Source organism: Sorex araneus, chromosome 5 (genome assembly GCF_027595985.1).
Source record: "Sorex araneus isolate mSorAra2 chromosome 5, mSorAra2.pri, whole genome shotgun sequence".
NCBI lineage: Eukaryota > Metazoa > Chordata > Mammalia > Eulipotyphla > Soricidae > Sorex > Sorex araneus.
In genome coordinates this window covers 193,804,273-193,820,061 of record NC_073306.1, presented here as the reverse complement: position 1 = coordinate 193,820,061, position 15,789 = coordinate 193,804,273, and the positions used below count along the sequence as shown (strand labels likewise).

Below are 15,789 nucleotides of genomic sequence, written 5' to 3'. Positions count from 1 at the left end.
CAATTGTATGGAATGAAGACATTAAGGCATGAAATTTTCTAAATATTCATGCATATGTATATTTTATTATAAAACATAATAAACAGCAGCACAAAAACACATTTTATAAAGAGCTTATTTCTAGGGCATATAAATAACACATTTTTCTTTCTGGTGTTTTTTTGAATTTTTCTAAAGGTTCTTATGCTGTGGATCAGCTATTATTTTTTACAAAGATATCTGAGTTTAATTATTGGTATAGGTTTCTAGGTTCACACAGATTATCATGTCAACCATATAAAATTTCAGTGAACAACATTGTCAGTATGAAATTATAATTTTGCCAAATCATTTGTATTGACAATTGCTTTTAATGTGCTTACTTTAGTGTGACACTGAATAGCAGTGCATAAAAAGATATCATCCCTGCCTACAATGCATGAATTAACATAAATGATTTGGCATAATGATGAGAAAATATGACTATAAATGAAATTTGTTCCTACTGTGTTCCTCTGCCCAAAATCTATAATAACAATTATAAAAGTATAAACAGTCTCAGAATATTATCTAAGTTCATCTGCTCCCTTCAACTTCCCATTATTTCTAATACATTGATTATAACAATTAATTCATAAAAATAAAAACAAAATTGATATCATGCCAAATAAATTTCAAATAAAATCATTATATAGTCTAGCAATATTTTGTTATGCATCCAGAAAATTAAAATAAGAATCTCAGTGAGATATTTGAACACCTAACTTCTTTGCATTTTTATGAACAAGTTTCAAAAAGGGGAAGCAAACCATTTATCCTAAACAGACAAAACAACAAATTATACACATGTACAATAATATGTCTATGAGAATTAGAAAGGGAATACATCCTAAAACATTCTTATTGTGGATGAATATTGAGGTCCAAATTCAGGTGACAAAAATAAAAATCTCTTATGAGGAATCTAGATATCAAAACTTACAAACAAAAAGTAGAATGGTCATTAACATGGAATGATGATAGATAAATGGAAATTGTTATGGTTTGGATTCCAGTTGTATTAATAAGAAGAGGCCTGGAGGTTATTTACATAACTGTGGAAATATAAATAATACCAACACTTTCTAATTGCTTCTTTAGAATGGCAACGTACAAATGTCTTATTCGGTCTCTATGGGAAACAGAATTAAACCTTTGTAGGGAAAAAAACTTAAACTTATTTTCTTATAGGATCTCTTGATTTTAATTTCTTAACGTATACTGCAAGAACATGAAAAGTTTATTCAAAAAGTATGCACACTAATATCCATGGCCCCTCTACTTAAAGTAGTCAAAATATGAAAACAAGCCATGTCCATTGAAGGATAAATGGACAAAGAAGTTGGGGTTTATAAGCATAATGAAGCACTTCTCAGCTATTAGAATAGGTGAAATCTTTTGTTACACGGTAGATGGAGCTAGAGAGGGTTATGTTAAGCAAACTTATTCAAAGAAAGAACAAAAACTGATGACTTCATATATGTGGCATACAAAGAAGTGAATAAAAAGCATGGAAAGTATGTATTTACAACAAATATTTGGACTATGAAACAGAATTGAGATGACCAGTTGGTGGTAGAAGAGGGAAAAGGAGTGGAGCTGAGTAAATGTGACTCTAGGACAGTGATGGGGGTAAACAATGATGGTGGAGGAATAAGTATACCAAACACACAAACGCAAACACAATTTCTACCATCTTTTCTCAACTACCGAAAAAAGGGGGAATTTCTAAGCTGGCAAATTTCATGTCTTGAGTATTCCACCATATTTTTTAAAGGTCACGAACAATTTCTAAAATACTTGATGTTCTCTCCTTATACTAGTATTGTATCAATTCTTTTGACATTGTTTGATATTATGCTGTCCTTCAATAATGGGACAAATTCTTGCATTACAGGACATGGAGGAGTTTGTCCAGAGCTCTGGAGAAAATGGTGTTGTGGTGTTTACTCTGGGGTCAATGGTCAGTAACATGCCCGAGGAGAGAGCCAATGTGATTGCATCAGCTCTTGCCCAGATTCCACAAAAGGTTAGGTAATAGTAACACACAATGTGTAACAAAGAATTAACAATGTGTCTGCTAAATCTGTATAGATCTATATAAAAACAATACATGAATGCTCAATTGTGGTAAGTCTGATTTATCTTATATATCTTAATCAATTCTAACAAAAATGTATATGACACTTGCTAAAGTTTTACAGATAGTACCTTTAAACCATAATTACTTGACATTAACATTGAGATATATTTTATGGGTAAAGTTAGGTGAATGGTTATTATAGTAACATTTTGGGATAGGAACAGAAATGGCAAATTCTTCCCTGTCATTTGTACGTTTTAGCAGAAAATATGACAGGATAAAGCACGGCAGATGTTATCAGAAACATAGCATTAATCAAGGATTGATAAGTAGGGCTTTGAAACACAAGTGTACAATTTATGAATACAAGAATCAGCATTACAAGGGCTGGAACAATAGTACAGCAGGTAGGGCAGTTGCCTTGCATGCGGATGAATGGTTTCGATTCCCAGCATCCCATATGGTCCTCTGAGCACCACCAGGGGTGATTCCTGAGTGCAGAGCCAGGAGTAACCCCTGTGCCTTGCCAGGTGTGACCCATAAAGCCAAAAAAAGAGAAAAGAATCAGCATTACATAGCTTCTTTCAAATCTCAAGATAGCTATAATTGTTTAGAAATGAAGGTAAGAGAGGAGTATAGAAAAAAGTCAATAAAATTATGCCCACTCTGCGAAAACTGAAGATGTACTCCACACCACAAACCTTTTAAAATTTATTTATTTATTTATTCATTTATTCATTTGGGTTGGGGGCCACACCCAGTGGTGCTCAGGGCTTATTCCAGGCTCTCACACTCAGGGATCACTCCTGGAGAGGCTTGGAGGATTATCTGTGGTGCCAGGGGTTGAACACAGGTCAGTTGCATGCAAGTAAGTGCCCTGGCTACAGTACTATCATTCCAGCTGCAACATCTACTTTTTTTAGTCTATTATCTTATATTCTTGCTTGCATCTGTGTTTATATTTGAAAAGGATATAAAATCACCTCATCATGCACAGTATAAGCAAAGGTCTTTCATTTGTTTACTATAATTCAGATTTTTAGAATTTCTGGGTAATTTCCCAAATAAGAATCTGTTGGTAATGTACATAAAGGTCTTTGGCTATACGTATTTGATCTAATACCTATTTAATTGATTATGTTTATCCTATAACGGTAAGTGGCTGCTATAATGATAAGTGGAATGAAGTGGTGACAATTCTGGATTGTTTCTCTGTTTATTCCATTATTTGTTGCCAATTCTTCCCCTTTCCTATGAGAATGTCCAAGGACAAAATATATAACGATGTATTTTTTAAAGTTTTTTTGAACATAGATACACAGTTACAATGTTGTTCATGATAAAGCTTTTGTCATACAATCTGTAACAATATTCTGGACTCATAAAAAATATTACTTCCCAGAGATTTTTTCTTATACATTACCTGTAGTGAGCAAGCAAACAGGCAGTGCATTTTATAAACAAAAATTATTTTATAAAAATTATTATTTATTTAATTAATTTATAGTACGGACCAGCTATTTAAAATCATACGATATAAATTTCCAATAAAACAGTATATCAGAAGGTATATTTAAGTAAATTTATTTCTGTAAACCTGTGGGAAAATAGTTGTCTTATCTGATATTGAGAGATAATTTTAATAAATACCTAATAATAAATAGGTAGTTCTTACTAATTTCAAACATTCTCTAAATTGAATTACAAAGTATATTATTGATAATACCATCTGTTAAATGGCTCTGTGAAAAACACCGTTATTATATGCACATTTTTAATACAAATATAAGCACATAGCGAATCCATATATATTATACCACAATGTTTTATTTTGGGGAGCAGGGCACACCCAGTGATGCTCAGGGACTATTCCTAGTTCTGTTCTCAGGGATCACCCCCAGCAGTATATGGGGGGGCGGAAAGGGGGGCATAAGGGATGCTGATGATTGAACCTCATTGAACCTCATTGTTCATTGTATGCAAGTTAAAAGCCCTATGCACTGTAAAATTATCCTATGTAAGTGTTCTCTATAGAAGAAAGGTACAGAATCTCTTGTAGGTTTAGCATTTAAACATACTGTAATTTTGACATTTCACTAGTAGATTAACACATTTTCTTTCTTTTTTTTTTTACAATTAAATGCCTGTATTATGCAATAGATAAAGGTAATAGCATTGGTAAATGGTTTGGGGAAAACTGAAGAAACACATAAGAATGAAATTCAACCTCTCTTCTATACCATGTACAAAATACACTCAAAGTGAACCAAAGGTTAACACATTTTCTTAATATTCACAGGTTATTTGGAGATTTGATAGCAAGACACCAGATACTTTAGGGGCAAATACTAGGCTATATAAGTGGATCCCCCAGAATGACCTTCTTGGTAAGTTTCTGAAACATAAATATTGATATAAAAGTAATTCCAGATCGTCAATTCACAAGGAAACAAAATTATTATGAATTTATTAGCTAATAATAATAGTATATGTTTACTTATTATATGCTTTTTTATTATATAGGCTCTTGCTATTATTTTCAAAGAACTCAGTGGAAATTTAGTTATCACTAATACTATGTCATAACTCCAACACATAGTTGCCCATTATGTAGTTTTGCATATATTTAGAAACCTAAATAAAACACATGCTCTAAATATTTTCATAGAAAAATTAATGACTAAAAGAAAAGCACAAAGCGTCTGTGTTTGGTCCTGACATCACATGAGCACGAGACCCTGTTGAATGAAGCCCTGAAAGAAACTTTGATCCCAGTACTGCCGCATCCTTACAAAGCGCAGAAGCTTCAGGCCCTTGCTACCTAGCCAAGCATCAGGAGACCCAGAATTAAATTAATTTTTTTTTAAAGTACATATAAAACCACATTGAAAGATGGTATTAGAAAATGTTCTTTACCTAAGCGTGTACAAATTAGTTTGTACCCTTCTTGCACATTAGATAACAAAATTATTTAAAGATACACCAAAGTAATGACAAACTGCCTATTCATGCCATGTGCATGACTATTCATGTCTTGACCATGACCAATCTCATCAGTTAAGCAAAGTAAAGTAATCTGTAGTTTTTATATAGTGAAATTACTCTGAGTCTATAAGGCAGAACTATGATATTTTATTATTCTCACAACACCTGAAAATAGGCTCTTGTGAACAATGAATAGGATTTAGAGGCATATTTGCTCTCCAATTTCTGTCCAATTCCCTAATTTTTAATCCTGCCAGGCCTTTCTCCTAAGTCATGGTTTATGTCTGAGAATATTTTTATACCCACTAAGTTTTCATTTCCTTACTTCTTGATCAGGCAAAAACATTAAAACAAGATTAATAATTTACATAGGAGCTGGAGAATAACACAGCAGTCACAACGCACTTGGGTTCAATCCACAGCACTGATATGATCTTCTGAGCAGTGGCGGGGGGGATCCCTGAGCGAACAGCCAGGAGTAAGCCCTGAGAACCACCCTGTGTGGAAAAAAAAACTTAAAAAACACACTTTTTTTCATTTTATTTGTTCACCTGAAAAACTTGGTTTTATTTGGTAACTGAAAGTAATTAGGCGTTCTTCATTTCTTTATCTAGCAAACTAAAATATTCCAGCTCTGAGATCTGAAAAATACATTTCATTGTCTTGTTTTATCCTTTCATTTCATTACCCAGAATCATGATTGTTTCCTAAAATTCACTCAATTGTAGGTCATCCCAAAACCAAAGCTTTCATCACTCATGGTGGGACCAACGGCATCTATGAGGCAATTTACCACGGGGTGCCTATGGTGGGCATTCCCCTGTTTGGGGATCAGCCCGATAACATCGCTCATATGCAGGCCAAGGGGGCAGCTGTCAGGGTGGACTTTGAAACAATGTCAAGCTCAGATTTGCTCAATGCATTGAAGACAGTCATCAATGATCCTTCGTGAGTATCACAACATTTTAATAGAGAATATTTATACATGGGTAATTTTCTCAGTTGTATGTCTTACATTAGTTTCAGAGATTAATTAAGAAATATGAATAATCCCATAATAAGTGAGCTATTTTCCTCAAACATTTATGAAAAGCTTGCATTTTAGCCCCATTGAATTTGAGGTAAGTGATTATTGCAACAATTTGCTCTGTGAACATATATAAAGATCCCTTAGGTAATTGTAAGAGGTCAGTTTTACAACTATTGCAAAAACCAAAGAAGTAAAAACTAAGAACATAAAGTATCACTGTCTGTATCACTGTCATCCCATTGCTCTTTGATATGCTTGAGCGGGCACTAGTAACGTCTTCATCATGAGACTTATTTTACTGTTTTTGGCATAGCAGCAAATATTACTTTAAGCCAGAGTCAAAATTTTGAAGCTTTTAATACTACTTTGTCTTAAGAAATAGCTTCAATTATTATTATATTGAAAGCTTTCAACAGAGAAATAATTTACATAGTATCCAACTAAATACATACAATAATGTATTCATACTATGTTACAGAGAGATGAAATTATCACTCTGACCTAAGTTTTGGATATTTTCAAAAGCCCTCGAAAATATTACAGTTGAAAACACCCCTTTCCACTTCCACAATAGTCAGGCATTAATCTATACTCGGTTTCTATAAATTATTTTATTATGTGCATGTTATACAAAATATATAATCTTATGTAAAAAATTTTTTCACTTAATATAATACTTTAATTTTTCATTCATGTGATTATTATGCATTGCTGAAAAGTAGTGTCTCTGGACTAAGAAATAGTACAGTAGTAAGGTGCTTGCTCTGCATGTTGTCTACCTGGGTTTGGTACTTCCCACCCATATGCTTTCTTGAGGAAGCCTGATCCCTGAGTGCAGAGCCAGATGGACGGCTTAAGCATCACTGGGTGTGAACAAACACCCCCCCAAAAAAAAAAAGTTAAACAAACTAAACAGTAGGTATGGTGAAGATTATTTATTTCACAGAGAAATTGGGTGTAGGTTTCTTTTCACTGGTGACAAAACAATGAGTCCTCTCACCCATGTACAAACAGTTCATCTATAAGTGATGTACGAGCATTAATATAAAAATTCATTTCCACAAATGACATACTTAGCTCCAATAATTTTGAATACAATTTCCTCTAATAGACTTGATATTACATTTATACTCCATTTTATTTATAATTTTTTGAACTCTAGAATACCAAATTAATTCTACTATGAGTGAAGATGCCCCAAATGTATTGCATTTGTAAGCCAACAATTTTACTTTGATTCATATATATGACAGTTCAAATTGTTTTCCTTTGGGTAAACAATTTACTGGGGTATTTCACTTCTCTCAATGTGCCCTTTGGGGCTCTTCCTTAGATATAAGGAGAATGCGATGAAACTAAGGGCAATTCAACGAGATCAGCCAGTGAAGCCTCTGGACAGGGCGGCCTTCTGGATCGAGTTCGTCATGCGCCACAAAGGAGCCAAACACCTGCGGCCCGCCTCCCACGGCCTCACCCTGCTCCAGTACCACTCTCTGGACGTGATCGGCTTCCTGCTGGCCTGCGTGGCAGCTGCCCTGTGGCTCATCACCAAATGCTGCCTGTGCTGTTGCCGGCTGTTATCTAAAGCAGGGAAGAAGGAAAAGAGGCACTAGTTTCATATGATGCCCTAAGCTGCTCTCTCTCACAGAGAGGACCCCTTCGGTTTGTTTCAGAGAGAAGAGGGTGCAGGTTTTCACTGGTGACAAAATTACTCTCATGTTAAGTTGTCATGTCAAAATTTGCTTTCACCGCGAGACACTTGGGCAGTCTTGGGCCGGGGCTGATACCGGCTAGCACTCCGCTGAGATCGACCTGGGTGCCATGCTTTTGCAAGGCCGCTTTACTCCTGAACGACCAAGATCCAGAGGCCAGCTACATTACTTCTGGTCCCAGCAAGTGCTTGCAGCCATGTCTCTAGACTGTGAACTATGTCCTTCTTCCAATCTTCCCCAGGAAAGGAAATGACGCAATTTCCAACATAAATCTCCCTGGACTTAATTACTAAAATACAGTAGCGGCCGCTTAACTTTATATCTCTTTATTCTCATCAGTGAAAAACTAATTATCAAATGCTTCCTTGTCAGTAGGGCAAGGAGGGGTAAATACCAACAAGAATAGTGAGTTCTGTGTTGAAACTCCAACAGTAATTATGAGTTTTGTGTTGAAATATGGAATATAATCAAGGTAAAGAGAAAATGAAGTGAAATTTATCAGTTATGCAGGCAGGGGTGGGGGGATTGGGGGATGGGAGTTGGGAGGTATACGGGGGTTTTTTTTGGTGGTGGAATATGGGCACTGGTGAAAGGATGGGTGTTTGAGCATTGTATAACTGAGACATAAGCCTGAGAACTTTATAACTTTCCAAATGGTGATTCAATAAAATAAATTAAAAAAAATAGAGATAAGGTTACTTACCATAAAAAAGAGAGTCCAAAGTGATGTAAAAGAAAAGGAGCACATGAAGGAAGAAGTAGAAGCCCAGAAAATACTAAGTATTTCCCCATAAGAACTGCATCTTGTGGTGATATCTACTGACAACTGCAGGATTTTTGTAGCTGATCAGGCAAATGAAGAAACACATAAAATTTGGAGGAATTTATCATATTTACTGCTTCTGTGCTTGCCATTAGAACTGAGAAAAATAATGTGATAAAGTTGAAAATAAAATTTGCTTTCAAACTATTTCCCTCTATTTGAGGTCAGAAAAATGTAATTTTAAGAAAAAAGAAACAGCAGACAATAAGTGAAAATAAAATATATGCTTAGATATTGAAATGCATTGATTCTATTTTTTTTAATGTATAAAATAGCATTGAGCCAAAATGATGTTTAGTTATAAGGTTTGTCACAGGTCTTTTCCATACAACTCCAGTATAAAAGTGGTACTCTATTAAGGAAATCACTTGTCACTTGTCATCACTTGTCATCTAGTTGATCTTCGATTTGCTGGAGTGGGGGCCAGTAACATCTCCATCCATCCCTGTCTCGTACTAGAGTAGCCCAATTGTATCTTCTCGCTCCAGGAACATGAAGAGCCTCAAATAGTTCATTCAGGGTTTTGACGAAGAAGTCTGACCATCTCGTTGGTGGGCAGCCACGCAGTCTTTTGATGTCCCTCGGAATCCAGTCAGTAACAGCTCTAGTCCAGCAGTCATCTCTAAAACGCATTATTTGTCCGGCCTATCAAATTTTCAATGCCTTGGCTAAAGAGACAGTGTCCCTGATTCTGGGTTGTCAACAGAGGTTGGAACTCCGGATTCCTTCTCTCACTTGAGTGAAACGTGATACTCCAAGCATAGCTCTTTCCATTCCTCTTTGGGAGACCAAATAGTGTTCTCATCCAGTTTGTGTAGGGCCCAGGTCTCTGAGGCATATGTTAGTGCAGGAATTAAGGAAATAGTAGTATTGATGGGCTAAAATGTAATTGCTATTTTCTTCAGGAAACACCAAACTGTTTTCCACAGAGGCTAAGTTAATTTTTATAATCACCAACCATATTCTGGTATGTATTTTTCCTTTTATCCTCACCAACCCTGCTTAAGTCTTTGTGTTATAAGTAATTTTTTGTTGGATGTCATTGCAGTTCTTATTTTCATTTCCATAATAATAAATGTTTGAATTTTTTTAACTTTCTTCTATTTGTTATGAGAGCATCTGCATGTTTTCTTTGGACAAATTACATTTTCTGGTCAATTGCCCTTTTTTTTGATGAAGTAACTTATTTGGGGGTGAAGGTTGTCCAATTATTTAGATACTTTGACTAGCACCTCAATTCCATTTAAGATCAAGGATTTGCATATACATTCTCTTTTAATTATTTTTTATCTCTTACCATTTTTTTCTCTTTCCTTTTTGAAGGACTCATCTGTTGTTTTTCTCAATACAGTGAAAATCTTGAATCAAATTGTCAATTTGGTTTTTACATAAGGGAGAACACTAGTCTCTTGCATCCTTCAAGTCTTTGCTGAGCTTTCATCACTGTTCTGAATGCAGGGGAAATCCCCCACTTCTTCCATTTCTGCTGTAATGTAAGTCAGTAGTGGCAACTAAGTCTAGTTTCGTGCACATTTTTTTTTAATTTTATTTTTTTATTGAATCACCTTGTGGAAAGTTACAAAAGTTTCAGGTTTATGTCTCAGTTATACAATGCTCAAACAGCCATCCCTTCACCCGTTCACTCTTGAGTGAATGTATCTGGTCACAATGTGCATATTTCCCTCAGAGATTGGGCTGCTACGGAGCATTTGCCATCACAAGCTGATTGACCTTTAAAAAATGTCTGACCATGCTATACCAGATAGTCACAGCTTGACTATTAATATGCTGTCCTCCCACTAACTTGGGTTAATTTGATTCTATTTCTGAAGAATTTTCATTTGCCCTGGTCCTCCAAAGAGGGCCTGTATCCAACAAATGCTGTGTTTGCTTGAGCCAGGCTGTCTCAAAGGCACTAGATTGCCAGTAAAGCATTCAAGAATTCATGTCCCAGAGTGGGGCCTTCTGAGAGACTCCTGCTAAAAGTTCAAGCAATCAACTGAAGATAAACTATTTGCATAGAAGTCATATGCAAAGGGAAGGGATAATCCTGTTTTCTCTAACTAGAAAATTTTAATTGAGTCTTTTTTGTCTTCACCCAGAAGAGGCATAAAGGCACTCCCTTGGCAGAAGAGGTATCTTTGCCTTCTATCTTTTGGGTTTATTTTACCCTGAAGCAGCTACTGTTAGCCTGCTGCTTCTCTGGGTTTCTCTGCTCAGAATGCAGAATTCAGACTGTTTATTTTTTGTGTTGTTTCAGGGAGTAAGATTATTGGGTTAAGAGTTGGACATGGGTGAACACTGAGAGCAGAGTCCAGGGATAGCAAGAACAAAGCTCTGGAATAGAGTTATTTCTGTGACATAATGTGAAGAGTGCTTTGTCAGAAGTTGCCCAAGAGTCAATAATTGAGCTTCATTCACCCAAATCTACTAAAACCAGGGCTTGTAGATTGCTTGGGGAAGCAGTGACATCAGATTATTTTATAGCTCTGTTATAGACCTATAAAAGATAGGTCTATAAGTCCCCAGTGTTTGATTGGGAACTCCCAAAAAGACCCATTCTCCCTCATGCCCATGTAAGGATAGATGATTGTTCAGATTAGAAAGCTAAAGCTGGAGCAGAAGTCAAAGAACCCTTTAAAGTCAAAGAAACTGTTTCCCCACCCTAAAGAGCTCAGGCTATCAATCTAAATTGAGATATCCATGTGATGCCCACAAAAGATCTAAATTATTGTCAGGTTTCAGAAATTGCCTTGTTAAGGATGATTTTATTTTATTGAAGAGGCTTCTAGATCTTGAAGTGAGAATAGACCTAAAAATTTTACTACTTAAACAAAAATTTTGGCTATACCTTTGAGAAGCCTCATAACCACAGTGGTAATGGTTGGAGGAATTTTTCAGCATTTTGGTCCAACAATTCTTTAGAATGGCTGCAATCAATAGGTCATCTATTGAAAGAGTTCTGAGTCTTTAAATTGTAAAGAGAAAAAAATATTCCCAAGAATTGGCCAAACTGGTGGGGTCAGTCTTGAATTTCTAGAGGAATCACTGTCCAGGTTAACTGCTTTAACTTCCCATTCAAAAGCAAATACATATAGAGATTCTGAATCAAAGTATAAGGGAATGAAGAAGAAAATCTTTTTTAGGTCTAAGGCTGAAAATTCAGAGAACAGTTGGAGAAACTTGGTGTAAGAGAGTGTATGGACTAGAAGAGAATGTTGGGAGGACCCACTCGGGTTGAAAGCTGTGTGCCAAAAGTAGTTTATAGGCCACTCAATACCTCTATTGCAAACTACTACATCCAACAGGAGAGAAAACAAAAGGGAATGTACTGCCACAGAGGCAGGGTGGGGTGATGGAGGTTGGGGCAGGGGTGGTGGTAGGGATACTGGGAACATTGGTGAAGGAGAATAGGCACTGATGGAGGAATGTAAATATTCACTGTATGACTGAAGTGAAAACATGAAAGTTCATAAATTTGTAACTGTATCTCACGGTGATTCACTAATAAAAATAAAAAAAATAAGAGAGAGTGTATGGGTTGGGGACCATACTGTCTTAGGTACCACCAAGTCATTAAATATTCATAAATCCTGCAGTAGTCAATAGAAGCCAGTTAGGATAGGAGAAATGCAGGTGAAATTAGAAGGCAGATAACTTTGGCGGTAAGAAAATGTTGATCTCCAGGGGGCCGGAGCGATACCACAGCGGGTAGGGCATTTGCCTTGCACATGGCCGAACCAGGTTTGATACCTGGAATCCCATATGGTCCCCCAAGCACCGCCAGGAGTAATTCCTGAGTGCAAAGCCAGGAGTAACCCCTGAGCATCACTGGGTGTCACACAAAAAGCAAAAAAAAGAAAGAAAATGTTGATCTCTAGTATTTATTTCAAACAATAAATTTATATTGGCTCTTGTGACTTATGGCAAGTTTCCATTGTAGCAATGCAAACACAAGCACCTGTGCAGTGTGTATGCCCTTTCAGAATGGAAATCAAAAGTGCATTCATGTGACCCAGTAATTGGGAACATTAGTTCCTATTTGTTGCCAGAATGCAGGTAGTTAGTTAAACATGGGGCAGAGTTGGACAAAGTTCCCAAAGCATTGCTGGCAAGGGAGATGTCCCCTTTCCAATTCCCTGTTTGTTTGCAGTGGGGACAAGCATCTGGCAATATGTGCAATATTTTTGAAAGTGTGTAGCACACAATGGAAACACATAGGCCTCACATGCCTTGGTGACAAACTGATGGTGCTGGTGCCTTTGGACTTGTGTCTGAAAGGGACAAGGGACAACAACTGCTGACATAAATTGAGCCCAGTGCTTAACTCATCCTCTTTCTTGTTGTTGTTATTGTTGTCTTCATTCCTTTTCTTCGTTTTCTTTTTCCTTACTAGCTTTTTTTGTATCTGTTAATGAACACCTTGCAAGAAGTGTCCCATAAGAGAGGGAAAGGGGTTTTTGGTTCCTGGTCTAGGATTTATAACCATTGTCTAATCTCTGGTGAATGTTGACTTGTGAAGTGAATTGCCAGAATAGTTGGTCTTCCTTGCTACCAAGGTCTAATTTGGTATATTGCCTCATACCTTCAGCCACAGGAGAAGGACCTTAAACAATAGCCTAGAACTGAATAAACTGATCCAGGTTTCTTGGAAAACAAGGTGCCTTCCTCAAAAAACTAAAAACTGAGCTCCCATTTGATAAAGCAATACCACTTCTGGGAATATACCCTGGAGGTTCAAAAACATACAGCAGAAACACCATGTGCACTCCTGCTCCTGGATTTATTGCAACACTATTCACAATGGCTAGAATCTGGAAACAACCTGAGTGTCTGAGACAGATGACTGGATAAAGAAACTATGGTACATCTACACAGTGGAATACTACACAGAAGTTAGATATAATGAAGTCATGAAATTTGCTTATAAATGTATGGACATGAATAGTGTCAGGTTGAGTGAAATGAGTCAGAAGGGGAGGGACAGATATAGTATGACTGCATTCATTTGTGGTATATTAAAAAATTATGTAATAGAAAACTAATATCCAAGGACAGGAAATTCAAGGGCTGGAAGGACTGGTCAATGGTTAGAATCTCCCACAAGTGTGTGTGGGATGGAGGGTAGGGAAGATAGAGATGGGATCAGTATGTTAACAATAATCAGAAATGTAACAATAGACAAGAACTGAGTGTTAAAAGTAGGTAAGGGGATATACAGGACAACCTTTCAGTATTTGTATTGCAAACCACAATGCCCAAATTTGATTGAGAGAAAGAGGTGGGCTGGGAGAAAAGGGATAGTGAAAGCGGGAAACAAGAAGAGAAGAGAGAGAGGGAGAGAGAGAGAGGAAAAGAGGGAGAGAGAGAGAAGTTCCTGGGAGTGAGGTGAAGGGTGATGGGATGGAAACTGAGGACAGTAGTGCTGGAAAATGTGCATTGGTGGAGAGATAACTATCGGAACACTATATGACTGTAACATAATCATGAACAATTTTCTAAGAGTCTATCAAAGAGTGATTCAATTAAAAATTAATAAATAAAATTAATTTAAAAATAAGAGTAGGAAGAGCACAAAAAAAGGGAACTTGAACTGGCTTAAGTAGTGCCTCTTTCATGCCCTGCAAAGAAAGATTATCATGTGATCTCTTCTCTGTCTTCTGCATCTTCCCATTAGATACTTCAGGCCCAGGTCACTGGCCAGAGTTGCCTGACAACAACAGTCAGGGCCACTGTGAGGTTATAGCTGTGTGCCTCATCTGCCCAGCTCTGGCCCGAGATCAAATAGGACAACTTTTCTCCCTGGGGGCAAAAAAGTTGTTTAAAAAGAGAATATAAAAAGAGAATATAGATGTTCCTCAAGACAGAATCAAGGCAATGGAGAAAGCCAAAAACTCACTGATAAAATAGCTGGGATTTTTGTCTAGAAGAGTCAGTTTGGCCCTAGGCTAAACTGAACACAGGAAGGGGTCATGGTACTGGAATGCAGTCAAAATCTCCATATACAAGAGATGAATATTTTATAGCAAAAGGTGCAGGGTTCCAGAATTGGAATTGAGTTCCATGAGGATGGGACATTGTTTATTATTTATGTGTGACAGGACAATAAGGGTTACTGATGAGGCAGAGATTAGATTTTGAGGAGGGACCTTAGGACTACACGAGAGAGTATCGAATGGTGATTTGCTGGATGGTCCAACAGAGCCTGGATAAGGAGCCTCAGAAGTTGGGAAGAGACTGAAGGAAAGGTGGGGCAGCCAGGTAGACGGAGGGCAATAAATAATAGAGAAATCTTCATGACAATGACAGGCAGGCAGGGCTGAGAACAAAATATCTTCTTTTTTATTATTATTTTATTGAATCACTGTGAGATACAGTTACAAACTTTCATGTTTGAGTACAATCATACAATGATCAAACACCCATCCCTCCACCAGTGAACATGCCCCACAACCAATATCCCCAGTATAACCCCCATTCCTACCCTCTCCCTGACTTCACGGCAGACAATTTCTTCCATATTCTTTCTCTACTTTTTGGATTTAGGGTTTGCAATACAGATACTGAGAGGTCATCATGTGTAGTCCTTTATCTACTTTCAGCACACATCTCCCATCCCGACCGATTCCTCCAATCATCATCTGCTTAGTGATCCCTTCTTTATTCCATCTGTTCTCTCTCTGTACTCTCTTGAGGCAGGCTTCCAGCTATGGAGAAATCTTCCTGGTCCTTGTGTCCACTGTCCTTGTGTATCAGTCTTATGTTATGTTATTTTATATTCTACAAATAAAGCAGGCCTTCTATGTCTCTCCCTCTCTTTCTGACTCATTTCACTTAGCATGAAACTCTCCTTATCTATCTATTTATAAGAAAATTTCATGACTTCATCTCTCCTAACAGCTACATAGTATTCCGTTGTATTTTATTAACTGTCAACTAAAGATTATAATAAATAAGCATAACAGAGTTCCACAAGGGCCAGGAGGATTGCCCCATAGCTGGAAGCCTGCTTCAGGAGTGGAGAGGAGAAGGCAGATAGAATAGAGAAGGGATCACTAAGAAACTGATTGCTTGAGGAACCTGTCAAGATGGGAGATGTGTGCCAAAAGTAGAAAATGAACCAAACATGATGACCTCT

The 15,789-nt window shown here is 37.0% G+C and overlaps 1 protein-coding gene across 2 annotated transcripts in view; it reads left to right on the top strand.

The window, feature by feature from the left end:
- LOC101547126 (UDP-glucuronosyltransferase 2B31-like) overlaps positions 1-8,316 on the top strand; it is a 29,985-nt gene extending 21,669 nt beyond the window's left edge. Inside the window, exons 3-6 of one of the 2 annotated variants that reach the window (XM_055139672.1) lie at positions 1,916-2,047; positions 4,401-4,488; positions 5,815-6,034; positions 7,450-8,316. In XM_055139672.1, the coding sequence (XP_054995647.1) occupies positions 1,916-2,047; positions 4,401-4,488; positions 5,815-6,034; positions 7,450-7,729 (720 nt within the window). In that variant the 3' untranslated portion in view covers positions 7,730-8,316. The remainder of the gene's footprint in view (positions 1-1,915; positions 2,048-4,400; positions 4,489-5,814; positions 6,035-7,449) is intronic. The other variant, XM_055139673.1, reaches the window with a different exon arrangement.
- The last annotated feature ends 7,473 nt before the right edge of the window (positions 8,317-15,789 follow it).